The 19,396-nt window shown below is 47.5% G+C and overlaps 4 protein-coding genes across 4 annotated transcripts; 2 read left to right on the top strand and 2 right to left on the bottom strand.

Moving 5' to 3' along the window:
- Positions 1-929: 929 nt before the first annotated feature.
- Positions 930-2,056, top strand: C8R40DRAFT_1178630 (uncharacterized protein; the record flags this gene model as incomplete). The annotated part of the gene is made up of 2 exons (XM_046232897.1): positions 930-1,025; positions 1,412-2,056. 2 exons carry the CDS (start codon positions 930-932, stop codon positions 2,054-2,056), a joined length of 741 nt encoding a protein of 246 aa, XP_046078870.1.
- Positions 2,057-9,143: 7,087 nt separating this feature from the next.
- On the bottom strand, positions 9,144-9,689 carry C8R40DRAFT_1063694 (uncharacterized protein; the record flags this gene model as incomplete). The annotated part of the gene is made up of 1 exon (XM_046225542.1): positions 9,144-9,689. The coding sequence occupies one exon, from the start codon at positions 9,687-9,689 to the stop codon at positions 9,144-9,146; it is 546 nt and encodes a 181-aa protein (XP_046078869.1).
- Positions 9,690-10,048: 359 nt separating this feature from the next.
- Positions 10,049-11,831, bottom strand: C8R40DRAFT_1063683 (uncharacterized protein; the record flags this gene model as incomplete). Its single annotated transcript, XM_046225541.1, has 4 exons — positions 10,049-11,031; positions 11,105-11,392; positions 11,445-11,592; positions 11,643-11,831. The coding sequence occupies 4 exons, from the start codon at positions 11,829-11,831 to the stop codon at positions 10,049-10,051; spliced, it is 1,608 nt and encodes a 535-aa protein (XP_046078868.1).
- A 1,500-nt stretch (positions 11,832-13,331) lies between these two features.
- On the top strand, positions 13,332-13,586 carry C8R40DRAFT_1026982 (uncharacterized protein; the record flags this gene model as incomplete). Its single annotated transcript, XM_046223094.1, has 1 exon — positions 13,332-13,586. A coding segment is annotated over one exon (255 nt), but the record flags the coding sequence as incomplete, so codon positions are not given.
- Positions 13,587-19,396: the final 5,810 nt, after the last annotated feature.

The raw sequence follows: 19,396 nt of genomic DNA, 5'->3' as shown, positions 1-19,396 counted from the left end.
ATTTATTGAGGCCGCTAAGTGAGCAAATGTGGGTCGTGACTACCACATTCAGATCGAGAATTATTTTTCACCAGAACCATAGTGGATGCGCATATGGTTGTTGATTTACCACTTTTGGGTGGAGTATCATGGTTCACCTGAACCGTAGTCTTTTTTTTTTGATTATGTGATTGTGGTGTTCACATTTCTCAAGAATGCGTAAGTGGTTTGTGGCTACCATATTTAGATTGACAGTTATCGTAGTCTATCCATAGTCTCTCCCAGTGGATGCATACGTAGTCAGTGGCTACCACATTCAGACTGAGAGTTATTGTTCACCAGAACCGTAGTCTTTTCCATGGAAGCATATGTCGTTCTCACCTACCACAATTCTCAAGGTGGTTTGGGCCATTTATGGTGCACCTAATCCATATTCTCTCGAGGATGTGATAATGGTTATCACCTACCACCTTCTTTGAAGTGTATGGCTTGGGAGAATTATGGTTAACCTGAACTGCAGTCTCTCGAGAACCTGATTGTGGTACCCACCTACAACATCTCAAGGATGTAGTTTGTGGCTACCAGGTTTGGATTGGTGGTTATCATTCACCATAGTCTCTCTCGGGATGCATATGTGGTTGTCAGCTACCACCTTCAATTTTTTTTTCAGTCGTGGTTCTCCTGAACCATGATCACTCTTGAGGATGTGTATATGGTTGTTGCCTACTGCATTTGTGAACATACAAGTGCAGTTTTTAAGTACTACATCTGGATTTTCTCTTGCAAGGATGTGAATGTGGTTTGGATGAACTGTGATTTCACTTGAGGATCTGTCACAAACTACAGCTAACGTCCATTTTCCAGGTGAGCCGCATTCTTTCTCAAGGATAAAACCCAGTTTTATATAGTGAGACAACAGTTCCCCTGATCAACACTATTCTACTTCCAGAATGCAAACATGGTATCTCTCAACCACATTCAGATCAAGAGCTGTTGTTCAGGCGAGCAAGATGGAAGCAAAAGTGGTGTGTGATATCCACACTCAGGTGGGCTACGGTTCACCTGCACTATATTCTTGTTCATGGGTAGTGCTATGATAAGCCATATTTGAGCCAAACAATATCCAAGTTCGGGGGATATTCATCCCAATAACACAAATGTTCAGTCGAGGATATGACCACAGCTAATGACCAACATGTATGGTTACAGGGGACTGTATTTTGTTGCTGCAAGCATTTTTATTTGTATTCATTTGTCTGCGCGCGGGCCACCAGCCAGTGCACCATCGATTATCTCTAACAAAAATACAAATTTCTTTGCGACTATCACTGTCCTCGATATTTCAACAATACGTTTTCTATCCTACAGCTCACAAGGTGCCACCTCTGAGTTCAATTGTCTTCCTAGTGTTACTCAATCTCCTTGCAGTTAGGTGGACAAGATACAAGACCTCCCTGTTGATATCTTCGATGTTATCCTCGAGTTTTGTGAGCCTGGGGATGTCAAGAAATTCTTGAAGGTTTCACCCAATGCGCAGATTGCTGCAGATAAAATCATTTTCCGCACCTTGAAGCTCACAGACGACATCACCCAAAGCAAGCAACAGCTTCGACAGTGGCAGGCGTATGCCCGTTTGGGCCATCTCACTTCTTCCCCCCGAATTCTCCATATCTCCGCCTTCCACATTGTCGGAGTCCGTGCACAGTACAATGCATTTATCTGCGATATCCTGTCAATTCCCTCTATTTGCCAGCATGTCACCCACCTGATTCTAGAAATATCTCACCCCACCACACTTGCTCTGTTCCTTCGCCCAGAATTTTCATTTCCACAGGTCAACATCATCCAGGCTCACGTCCCCTGGTATCCACTTGCTCACTCGCTACCCCAGCTTGCTTTGCTTTCCCCGGGAAAGTGTATTGATGGTATTGCTGTGCACGGATCTATGATCCACCACGATAGCATACAAGCTCTCCCTGATGTGACACTTCCTTCGGGCTGCGCCCCTGTGTTGGTAAAGAAGCTGCTTTTGCCACACGCACGATCTTTGCAGGCCACTTATCCTCACATTCCCTGAGTTGTAATTTCTGGCCGGGTCGATGTTCAAAAACTGTGTACCTTCATTGTTGAGATTACAAAATGGTGGGGAGACCATGATGTTGCCCTCATACTCAGTGGTATGGTGCACCTTCAAAAGCTCATCATCAATGCCCACGGTACGGTACATATATCATCAAATCTTGCAATGAACTAACTATGCCAAACTTTTGTCACTCAGAACGACCTACTTCTCTGGACATCATACAATTTCCTCCTATCCCTGGCCTCCACGAATTCGGGTACCATGGTGATGTTTCTTTTTATAACAAGCGCAAAGAAGTTGTATATGCCTCGCAGGCTCTGCTGAATGCATTGCAAAGTATGCAATGTAATTAGATCCACCATCTCTCCCTTGACCTTTTCTATAATGGTCCTACTACCCTGGATGATGATCTGGAGAGCCACGAGGTTTTTGAGTGGAAAGTGTCACGAAGCGGCAGAGGCGGAGTGACTAACGGAGCGGGAAAGCGGAGCGACTAAGCAGAACGGTGAGGCGGAGCAACTGGACAAGGCAACAAGGCGGAGCGACTAAGCAGAACGGCGGCAGGCTGGTCCCAGATAATGACAGAGATATATTGAGTATCGTAGTCATAGGTAATAATAAGTAAGCACATACCTGGTCCCAGATAATGACAGAGAGGTCAAGATAAGGGATCAGGCTGTGGAGGGTTGGCTATATATACATAATCCGGTCTGCGAGAAACAACGATGTAATACTGTACAGTTTAGGAACAAGGAAGGTGGCGGAAGCCGATAGAAGGAGAAGATGGGTCAGGTGGATCAGTAATCGATGGATCAGTAATCGATGGGGGTTTGACAGTGATGGGATGATGTATCGTACAAGTAAAGGCGTCGAGACGGTGAGAAAAGGAAAATGATAGGGGCTGCGTACTTTATGACATTACCCCCCTCCTTATGACCATTGCCCTCGATGGTCAAGGCTTTGCCGCTGTTGGGTGTTTTTTATGAAAGGCCCGAACAATTTTTGGTGCTCGACTGAGGTTGGCTGCGGGTTCCCAAGAGTTGTGCCCTGCGTCGTAACCTTTCCACTTAACCAAATATTCCAACTTCTTCCATCGAACCCGGCTGTCTAAGATCTCCTCTACTTCGTATTCCGGTTCGTCTTCATCCTCTAAGTATACCGGCTCTGGTGGTGTTGGTATTTCGCCATTAATGGAGTTACCTTTCCAGGGGTATAGTTTATCGACATGGAAGACGGGATGGAGGCGATCTAGGGATAGGGGAAGGTCGAGGCGGTAGTCTAAAGGGCCAATTTTCTCCAGAATGCGATAAGGGCCAAGCTGTCGATCTCCTAACTTTTCACTGGAAAGTTGAAGGTTAATGTCCTCCGCACTGAGCCAGACTAGGTCTCCAACTTTAAATTGATGAGCTTTCCGCTTCCCGCGTTCGTATCCCTCCTTCTGTTGTTTCTTTCCTAGGTGTAAGGCAGCTCCGGCATCTTGTCGCGCTTCTCGGAGAATCCGTATACGGTCATCCACAGCTGGAATACCACTGCGTTGGCCCACTGGGATATTGAACAGGGGAAGATAGCCGTAGGTTAGCTCGAACGGGGACATGCCTAGCGCAGAATGAGTCCGTGAGTTAATCACAAACTCCGCCATGGGAAGGTGCTCTGCCCAGTCATCTTGTCGTCGTCCTACATAGAGGCGGATGTATTTCTCTACTTCCTGATTCGCTCGTTCGGTTTGGCCATTAGACTGAGGACGGTATCCGGAGGTTAGATCTGATTTAATTCCTAGCCTAGCGAGAAGGGATCGCATGAGTTTAGCTGCAAACTGGGGTCCGCGGTCGGATTTAAAGTGAAGAGGAAGACCATGGAGACGGAAGATCTCTCGGTAGTAAATATCGGCAACGCCTTCGGCTGTGATGGAGCTGGTGCAAGGAATGGCGTGAATTTGTTTTCCATACAGGTCTGTGCAAACCAAGACAGCATCGTAGCCTTGGGAGTTAGGTAGCTGTGTTATCAGGTCAACCCCTACCTCTTCCCATAGACCGGATGGTACATCTAATGGTTGAGTTACGGCCCGTGGGTGTCGCTGGATCTTCTTACGGGCACAAACCTCGCATCCCTCAACATATTTTTCCACAAAAGAGCGCAACGTAGGCCACCAGAAATGGGTACTGACCAAGTCAAGCGTCCCGTGTAGTCCGGGGTGTCCTGCAGTTGGATGGTCGTGGCATTGACGGAGTACCTCAGTGCGTAGGTCGTCGTTTGCTGGTACGTATACTCGACCTCGGTAGTAGACCAACCCATTGTCTTCTTCCCATTCGGCTATCCCATTGGCCAAGCGCTGTAGTCCGTGCTCTTTGACTGTTTTGAGACCCTCCAATACCTGTGCCTCCCGTTCTGAGGCTTTCCGGATACGATCCTCTAAGGGGTTCTGTAGGATCGAAGCTGCAATTTTTACGAAGTGGCCAGGTTTAAGGACTGTCTGTTGTCGGTTGTCATCGCTGTCCGATACATGATGAACTGCCATGCGGGAGAGAGCATCAGCTTGGGTGTTTACTCTGCCAGGGCGGTGGATCATATGAAAGTCAAACCGTGACAGATAGAGGGCCCATCGGGCTTGTCGGCGGGTGAGATCTTGTGCAGTGCGCCAGAATTCAAGGTTCGAATGGTCCGTAATGATGTCGAATGGTTGAGGGAGTCCTTCTAGAAAGTTCCTCCAATCCTTCAGTGCTTCAATGATAGCAAGCATTTCTCGATCGTAGATTTCGTAGTTCCGTTCCGCTGGCTGCATGGATGCCGATCTGAAGGCTACCGGATGCCATTGGCCATCGTCTTGCTTCTGCATAAGGGCGCCTCCCGTGGCAAAGCCTGATGCGTCTACCTCGATTCGAGTAGGCCTGTCTGGTGTCCATAGAGCAAGGATCGGTGCGGAGATGAAGGCTTCTCGAAGGGTATCAAATGCTTTCTGTCGAGTGTCGGTCCAGGTAAAGCTGGTGTCTTTCTTCGTCAGGTCGTTCAGAGGTCGTGCTATTTTGGCAAAATTCCGGATAAAGCGTCGGTAGAAGTTTGCAAATCCCAAGAACCCTCGTAGTTCCCGAAGATTAGTAGGGACTGGCCAGTCGCGAACAGCCGCTACTTTTACCGGATCCATTCTCACCTCCCCTTCTGAGATGATGAGTCCGAGGTATTCAATCTGTTGTTGTTCAAATTCGCATTTTTCTGGTCGTAGGTAGAGGTCGTGCTTTTCTAACCGGGTTAATACTTCCCGTACCATTCGTCGGTGTTCCTCGAGATCGTTACTGAAGATAAGGATGTCATCTAGGTAGACTGCCACCTTGCCGGCTGCAATGAGATCAGCAAATATAGCATTCATAAGTGCTTGGAACGTGGCAGGGGAATTTGTGAGACCAAAGAACATGACCTTAGGCTCAAACAAGCCTCGGGTTGTTGCGAACGCGCCTTTCCATTCATGCCCCTTCTTAATCCGTATGTTATTGTAACCCCAGCGGACATCAAACTTCGTGAAGTATTTGGCTCCCTGAAGTCGGCTAATGATGTCAGCAACTAATGGGAGAGGGTATCGGTTCTTCACAGTGTACTCGTTCAGTTTCCGGTAGTCTTGTACGAAACGGAGCTTCCCATCCTTCTTCTTTACGAAGAAGACCGGTGATGAGATTGGTGATTTTGAGGGAACGATATAGCCTTTCCGTAGGTTTTCTTCTAGGAAGCGATCCAACTCCTCCTGCTCGTTTAGGGACATGGGATAAATCTTGGTACGCATGGTTGCCGGTGCTCCAGGTACGAGATCAATCGCATGGTCCCAAGGTTGGTGGGCAGGTAATCGTTCGGAGGCGGATTCTGAGAAAACCTTCTTGAAATCACGATACTGCTCAGGGACCATTTCTTCGAAGGTTTTAACGGGTTTGTCTCGGTTGGCTTCCTCTGCTAGCTGCTGGGAGTAAGTGAATCCTGCGGCGCACCAGACTTCCTCCGTCTGTTCCTCTAGAATTCCTGCTTTTACCCATGCCCGGCGAGTTTTATGATTGGCTCGAATTCGGTGTATTGGTGGTTCTTCCACCGCTGCTGATTCACTCGGTTCAAGGGTCGCTTCTAGTGGCACCTCAATGTGGGGGTTTTCTGCGGGAGGTTCCAGTTCCGGGAGTTCGAGGATCGGGGTTTCTGTGTGAGTGGCGGCTAGATGAGAGTACAAGATCTCCTCGTCTGGGACTTCTTCTATCGTTACTCGAGGAGGCTTTACTGAAAGTCGTCCTTTCTCCCAATCAATCTCCGGATTTACCTTCCGTAGCCAGGGGAGTCCAAGGATGATGTCTTCACCTCCTAGGTTGGTGATCAGAAAGTCCATCCATCGCTCTTGATTATCCACTGTGAGTGCTAGACGTGCAAAATGGGTTATCCGTCCAGCTCGGTTAGGTGTTCCATCGATATTAAAAACGTCGATTGGTTTATGGAGGGGTGCACATCTTACATGGTTCCGGGTGACAAAGTCTTGGTTTAAAAACAGGGCGGTAGCTCCACAGTCTACCATGGCTGCAGTTGTTATACTGTGATTCCTTCCTCTTAGTCTCGCATGAATTCGGAAATGTGGGGAAGTAGAGTTTAATTCCCGGATCGACGATATTGTACATGATGGGTGCGAGTCATACGAGGAAGTAGCGAACATAACAAACTGATTACGGGGTACTCTCGGTGCAGCCGAAGCGGGTACCCTCTTTAAAAACCCTGTTGAAAGCCAGAGGACGAGGAGGACATAGCGTTAGCACGATCAAGTAATTCCCTTATTTGACCAATCTGATTGGAAAAGTCCTGGTTAGGGGGGCTCGGAGTAGCAGTTACGGGTGCAGGAGCAGATGTTGGGGTCGAGGACGCGATTTGGACGGATTCGTTTGGGAATAGGGAGAATGGCGCGGGTCCCGTAGCGGATATCTGTTGGCGTCGAGGTTGCTGGCGTCGGCCTCGGTCTCGTCCGAGTCCCATGAATTTGTCTTGGCAGACTGCTTCCAGATGTCCTCGACGTCCACAGTAGCGGCAGGTGGTTTCTCGGTGTGGGCAGTTTTGCTTGACATGACCTTGGGCACCGCAGCCGAAGCATCGTCCTCGCATGCGAGCTAGGAATGCTTCCCTAGTATTCCCATTACTGGTGTGGGTTGCATCAATGTCCATAGCGTGGGGGTCAGCAGGGGTAGTATGAGCGGTATGCGTGGGAGGGTATCCAGAGTTCCGGCCAGTCATGGTGGGATCGTGCAGGTAGACATCCACCGATATGGCCCGTTTGATTGCCTCCTTCAGAGTCGGAGCAATTCCTTGGGCAATGTTTACGGTGATGAGGTGTTGTCGGATCTCTGGGAGTAATGCAGTGAAGAAACGTTCCCGCAAGTCAATATCAGACATTTCAGTCCGATCTCCGATATCCTTGAACTTCTGAGCGAATTCCGCAACTGTCTGTCCTTTACTTTGCCTGAGATTCTTGATCTCGCTACGGGCTTCCATACCTGGGTCCATTGGTTCAAACCGTTGGCTAAATTCCTTCAGAAACGCCTCCCAATTTCCTCCGAAAGGGGGATTTTCCGCATTGAAATGTAGCAGATGGGGAGTTGCCCAATCTCCGGCACTTTCTGTGAAGAAGCCCAAGGCGGACTTGATGAGTTTTACTTGGCTTTTGGCGAGATCCGGTTGTTCTGACGCCCAATTCTGGAACTGAGCCATGAAGCGACGGGCTTCAGCGCCATCTTTACCCTTGAAAACCTCGGGTTTGTTCATGCTTGACTTAGAGGATGAGCGTTCCTCCATAGCTGTAGCAAGGTTAGCTACTTGTCTGATGAGCTGAGCCATGAGATCCTCCGCAGAGGTGTTTGGGGCAGGCGGGATAGGAGTCGACATGATGGGAGTAGGCAATCGGGGCTGGGGAATCGGCAGGAAGGTTATATTGCTCACAGTGAGTGGCTCTCGGATTGAGTTCGAAAGGGCGTTGGGGCAAGGTTGAGACTGGCAATCACGCCAAGTATCGTCGTTGTTATGGGCGTGAGCTTGGTCTCTGGGGTCAAGTGCGTGCGGGAGTGCGGAGCAGTCTATACTGGCAACAGGTGTTTCAGAGTCGGGCGGAACTGGGGAAGACGTGGTGTCTATAGACCCTGCAAGGACAACCTTATCGGTAGGCTGTCAGTGCAGTAATGGATCTTGACCTAATGTCACGAAGCGGCAGAGGCGGAGTGACTAACGGAGCGGGAAAGCGGAGCGACTAAGCAGAACGGTGAGGCGGAGCAACTGGACAAGGCAACAAGGCGGAGCGACTAAGCAGAACGGCGGCAGGCTGGTCCCAGATAATGACAGAGATATATTGAGTATCGTAGTCATAGGTAATAATAAGTAAGCACATACCTGGTCCCAGATAATGACAGAGAGGTCAAGATAAGGGATCAGGCTGTGGAGGGTTGGCTATATATACATAATCCGGTCTGCGAGAAACAACGATGTAATACTGTACAGTTTAGGAACAAGGAAGGTGGCGGAAGCCGATAGAAGGAGAAGATGGGTCAGGTGGATCAGTAATCGATGGATCAGTAATCGATGGGGGTTTGACAGTGATGGGATGATGTATCGTACAAGTAAAGGCGTCGAGACGGTGAGAAAAGGAAAATGATAGGGGCTGCGTACTTTATGACAGAAAGCTCTTAGTAGGTTCCTTGGTGAAAAGCATTCCCTTCGTGACATTCACTTCAATTACTGGCTCGATGAAAAGAATGATGAAGACTGGGCACAATATCATGCAGACGATGTTAAATACTATTTTTCTACTTCTCTCCAGCGGCAAACCTGTGTACATTTTCATGCAGAGAAATTTTCTCTCTTCAGCCATATACCTCCATGTTCACGCACTTTACAAGATTTCTTTAACGAGTAGCAGAGATGCCGGAGTTACCGGAGATTTACCATATTTAGACAGATTTAGCCAGATCACCAGACCATCAGTTTGTGGTTGTCATAAACGATTTATTGTCATCTACTCTCATATCTAAATTCCTCTACCTCTTTCTCCTTACAACTGCTCGCTGTCCTTCATCTTTCGAATCTTCAGTCAGTTCCAAACTGACAAGAAAACCCGAGTGTAAATAATTGCATTTACTTGCGCCATGTAGCTGACCGATTTCCAAATTCTTCCTAGTCCACTATTACCACATTCTGCAGCACTGGAGTTGATCCTAGCTAGAGTGGAATCAACCTCCATATAGCTTTTCAGAAAAGAGGATGTTGAACACCGCGAATGCCTGTATGCATGAAACCCATCAATTGTGAATTTTGTGTCCGCGAAGAACTCAGGTTCTCGGGTCATACAGTATGGGCCGAGTGCACAGGCGAAGTCATATATTACACGTTTTGGTGCTTGCTTCCACCTGGTGATCATCGCAGAAAACACATCATTCCTTCCCTCGCTTTCGGGGATACAATGGAATCCGTAGGCTATGCTGTGCGTACACCAGCACACCATGATTCCTCCTGTCAGCCGTTTTTTCCCATATGTGTCATAATACTTAGAGCAAGCACCGCCGCGTTCCGCATTTGCATCTGCCTGGCCATCCTTCTGGATCCCTGGGTACTTGGGCCATCTGCGGATTTGGGACATCCCATAACAACACCCTGACTATACTCCATTGAGTGTTCAGGCGAGTGATACATCATAATGTGCGTACCTCTTCCCAACTTTCACCACCTCCTGTTGCTGTTTCTAGTAGCGGTATAGGACTGGTTACACCATTCAACACTCTCTTTAACACCTCGTATCCACGCTCATACATCCATCTACAGGTCCCGATAATCGAAATCCAGGAATTTCCAGACCTTCCCTGCTTCTTGTTGATGATGTGGAATACGCTTGGGATGCAACGCAATGCTGATATCGTGTCATTATCCGGACACTCTGTGAATGCATGTAGTGCCTTCAGTGATGTTACATTCACAGTCTGCAGTGCAGATTCCTCTGCGCTAATCTGTAATTGTGGTTAGAGTGAGCTCCGCTATTCTTATACTTTTGAAAGAACGTACCATCTCAAAAAAAGCTTTGTATTCTCTCTGAGGTTTCCACTTTCCATTTCTCTCCATTGCTTTGTTTCCTAAATACTCTTCAAAGAGAAACGCCAAGTGCTTGTTCACGCACTGCAGAGATTCCACAATGCCAGGATATTCCCTCTGTCTCTCCTCTGCAGGCCCTCGTTCCTTCTCATCATTACCCCAGCTCATACCACCTTTGGCAATCCAGTGGTGTAATCGTTTACGAGCAACACTGTCCTCTAGCCACTCCTTTCGCTTCGCAACAGTACGTGGACGGACAGGTGAATCACTGTCCACTGTTGTAGGGGGTCTAAGTCCGGCCCTAAGCTGTTTCCTGGCGTAGGCAAGAGTCACCCCATCCCATACGACATTCTCAGGTTCTTCTCCGCAACGCTGGCACTGCTTATCTCCTTCAAAGTTTATCAATCGAGCATATGCGAACCAAGCAGCACGGAAGGTATCAACGCCCACAAAAGGTATGGAGTTATCCTCAGCTTGATATCTTCTACTGACTTGTTGCACCCAGGCATTGAATGGCGTCTCCGAGGAGGTGAATGCACTTGTGTACTCGTCCAGTAGCTCATGAGTGAAAAGCAGAGAGTTGTTGAGATTAAATAATCCGAGATGTCGTGTTTCAGGCCCAACGTACTGCCTTTTGCAGGATGTACACCTCTGAAGCTCAATACTGGTATGTGCCGCTCTACTTAGTGTGTACACTGTACACTTCCGTAGGAATGTTGGAAGGTTTTTATCGTACAGTCTTCGGCTCCCATCTCGACAAGCACAGGCACCTTCTCTGTCCATACCCAGAGTCTCTGGAACCTGTCGGAGTGGTGGAGGACGGGGGTATAAGAGCTGATCCGTCTTAAGCTCGCACCATTTTGGTGGCAATACAAGCTGAAATGATATAGCGCAATCTTGCTTTCTCGAAGCCTGATCTGCTATGGGATAGTGAGATTTCTAGTATTTAGTTTGACGCCAATTACTTACTTAGGTTTATGCCCTCAATCTCTTCCATCATATCCTCTAATTCTTCATCGCTTTCAATCTCCTGTATTCCGTTCTTCAGGTAGCGTCTGGCAGCTGCAATATGGATGCACTGTGTGCTATCCCTCAAACACCGCCAAAGACCATCACCATCATCACGACCTTCATGAATTACAATCGCTCGACCATGTAAACTTGTGGTGCCTCCATTTTTCGAAACGGAGAAACGATGTATGACTTGTCCGCTGCTCACAGACTCCCGGTGAAAAAGAACTATCCTGGCCAGTCGTTCTGCTCAATGCTCATTATATCTGGTGTCCCAGCTGTATACAGAATCACATACCTGGCACATTTTCCTCGCCTTCCTGATTTGGTGAGATACATTTACGAAAATATCTTTGGTGGATACAGCTGAAATCGCCCTGGCCACACATACAGACAGCAATTATCTCCTGTCCTCGCCGAGCTGCTTCGAAATGGAACCAGTGTCGCTTTTAGAAGCTTAGTACATTGTGCAAAAATAAGACTTCTGAATGCTTACAGTTCCTTCTTTTTTTTTCGCTGACCATCCCTGCACTATGTACAAACTTCCACCTATTGGCAAGAAGCCCACAACATTCCACTCAACGGCATTGCAGTACTCTTCGTCCACATCATCATTTGCAACTGGATTGTCTGTGTCCACAAAACCATCCCATTCTCCCAGATCGATTTCCGGAGGATCGAACATTGGAATATCAGGATCATATCTGGTAGTCTCTATTCCCACTTGACCTGATTCTTGACCAGCTATAGGTACCTCAGTCTGTGGTTGCAAGTCTTCTCTGGTTGAATTTTGTCCCTGGCAGCCATTCAGCGTGGTTCGTCCTTGGCGCCCATTCAGCGTGGTCTTACTTCGGCGTGTCTTTCCTCTCTTTACTGGACTTGTGCTTAGTCCAGCATCAGTATGAGCAATACGGAAGGGATATGCACTCCCTTTTACTGTCGGGTCCGCGTTCCGACGTAAAGGACGCAGGGGTTCATTTGAAATGGGCATGAAATTAGAACTAGGGCGGAAATTGGCGGGATGTGAGTGCTGCTCGAGCTCTTCCAGATCTTCAGAAAATGCTGACATAACCAGGCCCAATCGTCTTTCTCCTTTGACCATGACACATGACTCAGGAAAAAAAAAACGGCACTCACCACGAAAAAGCAAAGGCGGCACCACTGCAAAAGACATCACTATTCCTCCTCAGAAGCCCAAAGGAGGTCCTCGCTACTGCAAAATATGTCCAGGCCGTCCGCTGAAGGCTTCCATAGAGTGCAAGCATAGTGCTCTTTGGCGCAAAGCAGTACGTGCTTTATACTTTCACCATCCAAGCTTTATTGAGTCCTTGCAGAACCCCAGCTGCAATCAAGATGTTACTGGTAACAACCCGCCAGTTGGCCATTCTCCTATGGTATGTTATTTATATATTTCACCAACTTGCCTTTCACTGTTTACTAGACTCACTCCGACAACATTCTTGGATTTCTTTTGCCAGCATCTCCACATACGCCAGCTCATAACTGCCCTACTGAGGTAGGTCTCCCACTTCTAAAGACATTATTTATTCCTTTCTCATCTATTAACCCATACAAGCCGGATCATATTTTTGGACTTCCTCAACCAACTTCTGTGCACCCGGTGTCTCCTCCGTTAGCTCCTCTTACACTGCCCACGTCACATTCCAATCCTTATCTGGCTCCATTCGGTGTAGGTTGAATGTTTAAATTTTAATTTTTGTGATCGATGAATTGATTGATTGATAGGAAGTTGACTTTCCGCTGGATCCTGTTCTTCGATCTGCTAGTCGCAGTACTCTTCAATCCGATACTGTGCTTAATCACCCTGCCAGTTCTGCTCTCCGCAGCAGCAGTGTTACACCCATGTCATCGCCAGGGGCGAGTTCGCCGCTGTCTCACAAATCTCGAGTGCGCATAACCAAGAACAATGTTACTCACGGTTGGGTGCAGGGTGCAGGTCACGGCCAGTTTCCTCTTGGCAAGGCATTTTCCGATGTTAATTTCATTATTTTGACTCAATAAATCTGTAGAACTTGTGCGACCACGGAGCCTGCCACCACCACGCCGAACAACTGATGAGCAAGGTCAACGCTTTTGTCGTCTCATGGCAGATATCATTGCCGCGGTAAGTCATTCATATCAAGGTTATTGCTGGATTAAAAATGATAAATTTGGGTACTAGTGTGAACGTATGGCATCAGAGAGCAACTGTTGGGTATATATTGCAGGCCAGCACCCAAATGCCAGAATTCCATTTCTACACTTTGCATCGCAACGTTTGAGACTGGAAGGACCATCTGTTCTGGATGAACTCCATGGTAGTGCCGATTGTCTTTTCACCTCCCTTCTCACATCTCATCGCCAGGAGGCTGCTGAACTTACAGACAGGTTGTTGCTAGCTCAAAATCGGATTAATGAATTGGAATCCGAAAAAGCTGCTTGGGAAAGTTCGCACTGTGAACATTGAATCACCAAATTAATCTAGTAATATATACCTTTTGTAATGTTTTGTCACAACACAAGGTCAACTTCTGAGCGATATGAGGGGAAGAAATAAAGACATCACCAACTCCAGTGTGATGACAGATTGAATTGATAAACCAAAATGAGTCAAGATAAGCCAAATCAGGGCGATGACATTATTTTCAACTGAAGATTGTGGTTCCAGAGATTATCTAATCTAATCTGAGATTATGTTGCAATCGCGGTCAATTGCGGTCTGAGAGTTCAGATGGGGGGTGCCTCCAAGGGTGAGAGGTGTGGGCTCGGGGGGCCCAGGGGCAACTAAGAGGGCTCACATTAGCGGCAGGAGAGGATAAAGTGCATTTAGAATCAAAGGATGCTGAATCAGAGCCTAGAGGAACGGCAATCGTCAAAGGATAATGAAGACTGGACAAATTTATAAAATGGGCAATGGGCAATGGGGATCTGTAACTTGGCTAAGGCTACGTATCTGGATCAAGATTGAGCCAAGGGGAATGCTTGGGCTTGAGTTTGGACCAAGGAGAATGCTTGGGCTTGATTGGTTCAGACACCATTTGTTAGGGGGCAGGAGGTTGGAATAATAGGCTTCATTTCAGCTGTAAAAGCAGTAAATTAAATGTATAATGTACTTGTTTTGGGAGGGGAAGGGGGGAGCATCAAAGAATTGCCAAGGAATGGCATACCTGGTTAAGCTGTGGATGGAATGAATGTTGACGGTTGATGGTTCCAAGATGGCAGCTGTTCAGTGGTGAGTTTAGATATGCGTTGCTCCATCAGCTGTATAGGTAAGTTTGAGAGTAAGAAATGATTACTTAGATGTTGTTTTCAGTCTCGCCAGGATGGCATATATGTAGGCTGTTATTTTGCCACCCAGTGAGACTCTGCCTTCTGCTGGTTTGTGTTACTTCAGAGGCACTTCCATCAATAAAAAAGTGCCTACATATAAGGACTTAGGAATGTGATATCATAGGGTACGCATACATGCACGCTCATAAAAAATCTACAGGCCAAATGAGAAATCCCCTGCTCCTGCATTGGGAATGAGTGCCACAACTCCTACAATTGAGGATGATAATCCAATCACCAGCTCGAAACTATTACAATAGTGTAAGGCCTACTCTATAGAGTGAGTAAAGAATTAAACATGTTGCAGACTTGGTAAAAATGGAAAGTATGTCAGAAATCTTTGGTGTTATGGGTTGGTTGCAAAATCGCGGCCCTTGTGCATCTGAGTAGGTTGCAGGTGATCTTTGGTGACCATTTTGTATACTAACTGAAGGCTAAATAATCACACATTCCTATTAAAGAGACAAACAGGTCAAGTACAGTTCAGCAAGGTGGTCTACTGTCTAAAGAAGAAGAGTAACATCGCCAATGGGTCACCAACGGGTCCCCAATGGGTCGCCAATGGGTCGCCAATGGGTCGCCAATGGGTCGCCAATGGGTCGCCAACGACAGGTCGCCAATGTCTCCCATACAAAATCACCCAACAGGAGCCAAGAGGTCACCCAAAGTCTAAAAATCACAACAGTTGTCATTGGAGAGTCAATGGAGTATATACTGTAATGTAAACCCATAAACCAAGGTAGCTACTTTGGCCGGAGGGACATGCGAGTCACTCTTTCACCGATATGCTTGAGCATTATACAAGCTTCAGTATACATGAGCTGAAAATGGCTTTGCTTCTCAGGAAGTTGTGGGAGAAAGAAGTAAGTCAGGTCATTCGCCATTTTCTCCCCTGCTGCCAAGTGCATATCGTACTGTTGTTGCCCCTGCGGATTCTCTGAATCTAATTTATGCCAGAAACGAAGTCCCCCATACTTATGCACCCAAGTATGATAATGCTCCCATATAGTTGCAAACTCTTCATACAAATGAGTGTATTCAGGGGAGTGCGTCTGAGCAAGCATCCTGCGTATACAATCTTGTACTTCGATGCGTCTTGTGGGATTTGCAGAAAGCTAAGGAGTGGAGTAACGTTAATTATGCCATCAATAATAGAAATAGCTCCTACTGTACTCTTGCTCTTTCATGAACATCGGATGTATGAGGAGTAATGTTACCATCCTGTGATAGACCTTGACCAGGTGTCAGCATGGTAGAACTGGAACTTTTCAATTTCCTGTACGGATAGACTGAGGAAAGTAATACCTGTCAAGAGTCTGATCCTCAGGTCTACTGTGTTGACCGTCGCCAACTTTTGGTGTATTTGACATTGCTGCCTGAGTAGGCTGTGCAGAGGTGCTGCGAGCAACCAAATTAGGATCAGCAAAAACCCCAGAACACAAGGAAGTACCTATTAGATGCGACGCTGTCAGTAGCGCTGCGGTGTTTTTGGTACCACTCCCTTGCCTCCCGTTTGCGTTTATCAGCATTCCTAGAGATATGAGGTCATGCACTTGTATTTGAGAGACGCACATACTTTCGATAGTACACCTGATGTTTTGTGAGTTCCTGACCTTGAGAGTCCCGAGAGGAGACTTTAGAAGAACGTCCCATCTGCTGATCCCGCTTTTCAGCTACATGACCGAGTCCTACTAGAGACCAAACATCGCAAAAACGAGTACAAACGGAAGGGAGAAAAGCGTGCCGCTAAATTTTTCCCTCGCTATGACGGACCGTACACCATTACTGATGTCCATCCACAGTTTTCAGCTTACACGTTGGATTTGCCTCCCTCACTCAACATCTTCCCCACCTTCCATGCGGACGAACTCAAGCTCTACACTGACAATGACCCCGACCTCTTCCCGAACCGCAAATTCCCCAAACCCGGACCCATCGTCACTGCTGACGGTCTATTAGAACTCCAGGTCGACAGAATCCTCGACGAACGTAAAGTGGGCCGCGGTCGTCGTTACCTCGTCCGTTGGAAAGGATACGGACCTGAATTCGACTCCTGGGAACCAGGCCGTTCGCTGCAAGAATGCGAAGCTCTCCTGCCAGGTACACTGGCAAGCAACACTAAGAGGAGGACTCACTAAGACCGACGAGTAAACAGGCGAAGATCTTGGATTGAGAAGATGAGGAGGATACGAGTAATTGATGATGGTGGTGGTACCAGAGTGAGTACTGAGGATGTATAGTATCACTATATATACTCTAGATGAGACCCATGACGTAGGACGTGCATGGTAGTGGTAACGGTAGGAAGCACGTGGTTGTGCTTCCACTCTCCCCGCTCATGGAAGAAGTGGAGCGGGAGGCATAGAGACAAGAAACCACCCAACCAGAAAATTTTGTGTAGGTAGAATAAGTAGAAACCAGTGCCTTGTCCCTTGGACGCCGCGCGTAAGAGTGAGAAGGTGAAATAGACCAGGCCTAGCTGTTAAGATCATGTACACCATGTAACCGTGCCAGAGCCACAAGGTGTCTAAGTGCGGAAGACGAGTGGGACAGTAGTGAAGTTATTAACAACACCGCCGTTACGCCGTTAGTCCCCGGAGAGCAAGAGTAGAGAGAGAGAAGCTAAGTAGCAGCCAGGTCGGAGCGGCGGTATCGCCGGTGACGAGGAGTGAACCAGAGGACGTCTAAGTCCTAAGGTTATAATGGGGAGTACTCCAAGGCATTGAGCCTGAAGACTTAGAGAAGAGTCAAGTTGAGAAGGGAGATCTAAGTTGATAATTAAACTGAGGAACTACAGTAGCGTACAGGTAGTATTTATATCTACGGAACGGCGCATCGGTGCGGAGCGCCAGACTAACTACTAGGAGCTATACGAGTAGTACCTGCAGGGTAGAGTAAAAGACAATAAGGAGAGACTAGAACGAAAGAGTAAAAGACAATAATGAGAGACTAGAACGAAAGGATATGTGTAGCGAGAAAGAACAATAGGAAGAGATTACAATAAGAGCAGATCTTCGGACTACCGAGCGGCGGAATGGAGGCCCACGGCATGGACTTGACACTAGCCATCCACCAGTCCTTCCCATATGTCGAGAGCTTCGCATTCTTGCAGCGAACGGCCTGGTTCCCAGGAGTCGAATTCAGGTCCGTATCCTTTCCAACGGACGAGGTAACGACGACCGCGGCCCACTTTACGTTCGTCGAGGATTCTGTCGACCTGGAGTTCTAATAGACCGTCAGCAGTGACGATGGGTCCGGGTTTGGGGAATTTGCGGTTCGGGAAGAGGTCGGGGTCATTGTCAGTGTAGAGCTTGAGTTCGTCCGCATGGAAGGTGGGGAAGATGTTGAGTGAGGGAGGCAAATCCAACGTGTAAGCTGAAAACTGTGGATGGACATCAGTAATGGTGTACGGTCTGTCATAGCGAGGGAAAAATTTAGCGGCACGCTTTTCTCCCTTCCGTTTGTACTCGTTTTTGCGATGTTTGGTCTTTAGTAGGACTCGGTCATGTAGCTGAAAAGCGGGATCACAAGAAAGAAGGACGGTTCAAATAATCTGATCTAAGCTATGAGCAATGAGTCCGGAAAGCGGCCGCAAGGAACTCAGAAGAGATCGGAGGTCTGGTCCTAAATCAGGACATAAATGTGAAATATTATTTAACATTGCACCGAGAAAAACTGACCAAGCATCGACATACACCTAGTAACCTGCCTACTCTTTTTTCTTTCAATGTTGATCCCAGCAAACATATCCCAGATTCTGGCTTTGAATATGGAGGATATATCTACTCAGGACATTGTTTCGTGTCCGTAAATCTATGTCATTCCAATGTGCAGGACTGAATATATATCGCAGAAATTTCAAAAATTAGTAATGCTCTCAAGCTTATCGGGAATGAAGACCAAAAGCTCGTGGCCTCAATCAAAAGATTGGAGGATTCCAAGCTCACCTGGAAGCCTACCCAGACAAGATCTGAACCAAACTACGGTGTACTGCTCGCAACGAAACACCAAAAACGACAAGAGTTACAAGGTCAGCGGGCCATTTTGCAGAAGAAACTGGAAGAACTGCATGAGAGGAAAAAAGTTAGTACATTGGCTGAACATTATAATTCCTATACTGAGACTTTTGGGTTGTAGAGTCGGCCAAGAGCAAGGGAGGGAATGAAGATGGATTGAGCAAAGAAGACGGTACATTTCTGTCATGCGCTGGCTCCAAGCCACAACGCAGTACTCCTCCCTTCGTATCCCCAGTAACACCCCGAACCTCCCTCTTGCCTCATGGAAACCTCCCCTCCCTCCCTAGACGCCATCTCGAAACCTCCTCAAACCGTATCCGAGAACCCGATACCTCCACAACCGCCACCGCTTGACAGACCCGGGAACTCGTCCACGCACCCATCAGCCTATTCTCATATATCTTAGATCATCCCCTTTAGATGTCCACTTCACACAATGTTCCCCTGATCCTTTCCTCCTGTCTATATAAGTACTCGTACATCCTAAGGATCCCCAGCTTGGTATATTTTGAACACACACCCTTTTGCATAGGTCCAGTCCCTGTCCCTTTGTACCTGCTAACCATACGGATTTCTCTTTACTCTTTGTTTCTCTACCTCTGTTTCTCTCTACTTCTGTCTATTGTCTCTCTGATCGTCTGTACGATCGAATATACGCTTTTACTTCAAGTCTAAGCCTTCCGAGTGAGCCCCCGAGCTCCCTCGAACATTACTAAAGCTCCCCAACGCCTACCCGCTTGGTGAGCTACTCTTCCCCAAACCTCCCAGAGCTCCCTAGCTACTTCGTAAGCTTCGGGACCTCGATCTAGGTAACGTCGAAGCTAACCCTCACGTCGAACTACGTATTGCTTCTCCGTTACCACCTCCCACACTCGAGGACGACCATCCTCCAACCTAGTCCCCA

This window comes from Lentinula edodes (assembly GCF_021015755.1).
Source record: "Lentinula edodes strain Le(Bin) 0899 ss11 chromosome Unknown C8R40scaffold_89, whole genome shotgun sequence".
Classification (NCBI taxonomy): domain Eukaryota; kingdom Fungi; phylum Basidiomycota; class Agaricomycetes; order Agaricales; family Omphalotaceae; genus Lentinula; species Lentinula edodes.
The sequence above is the reverse complement of the archived record's forward strand: the minus strand, read 5'-3'. Positions and strand labels throughout refer to the sequence as shown.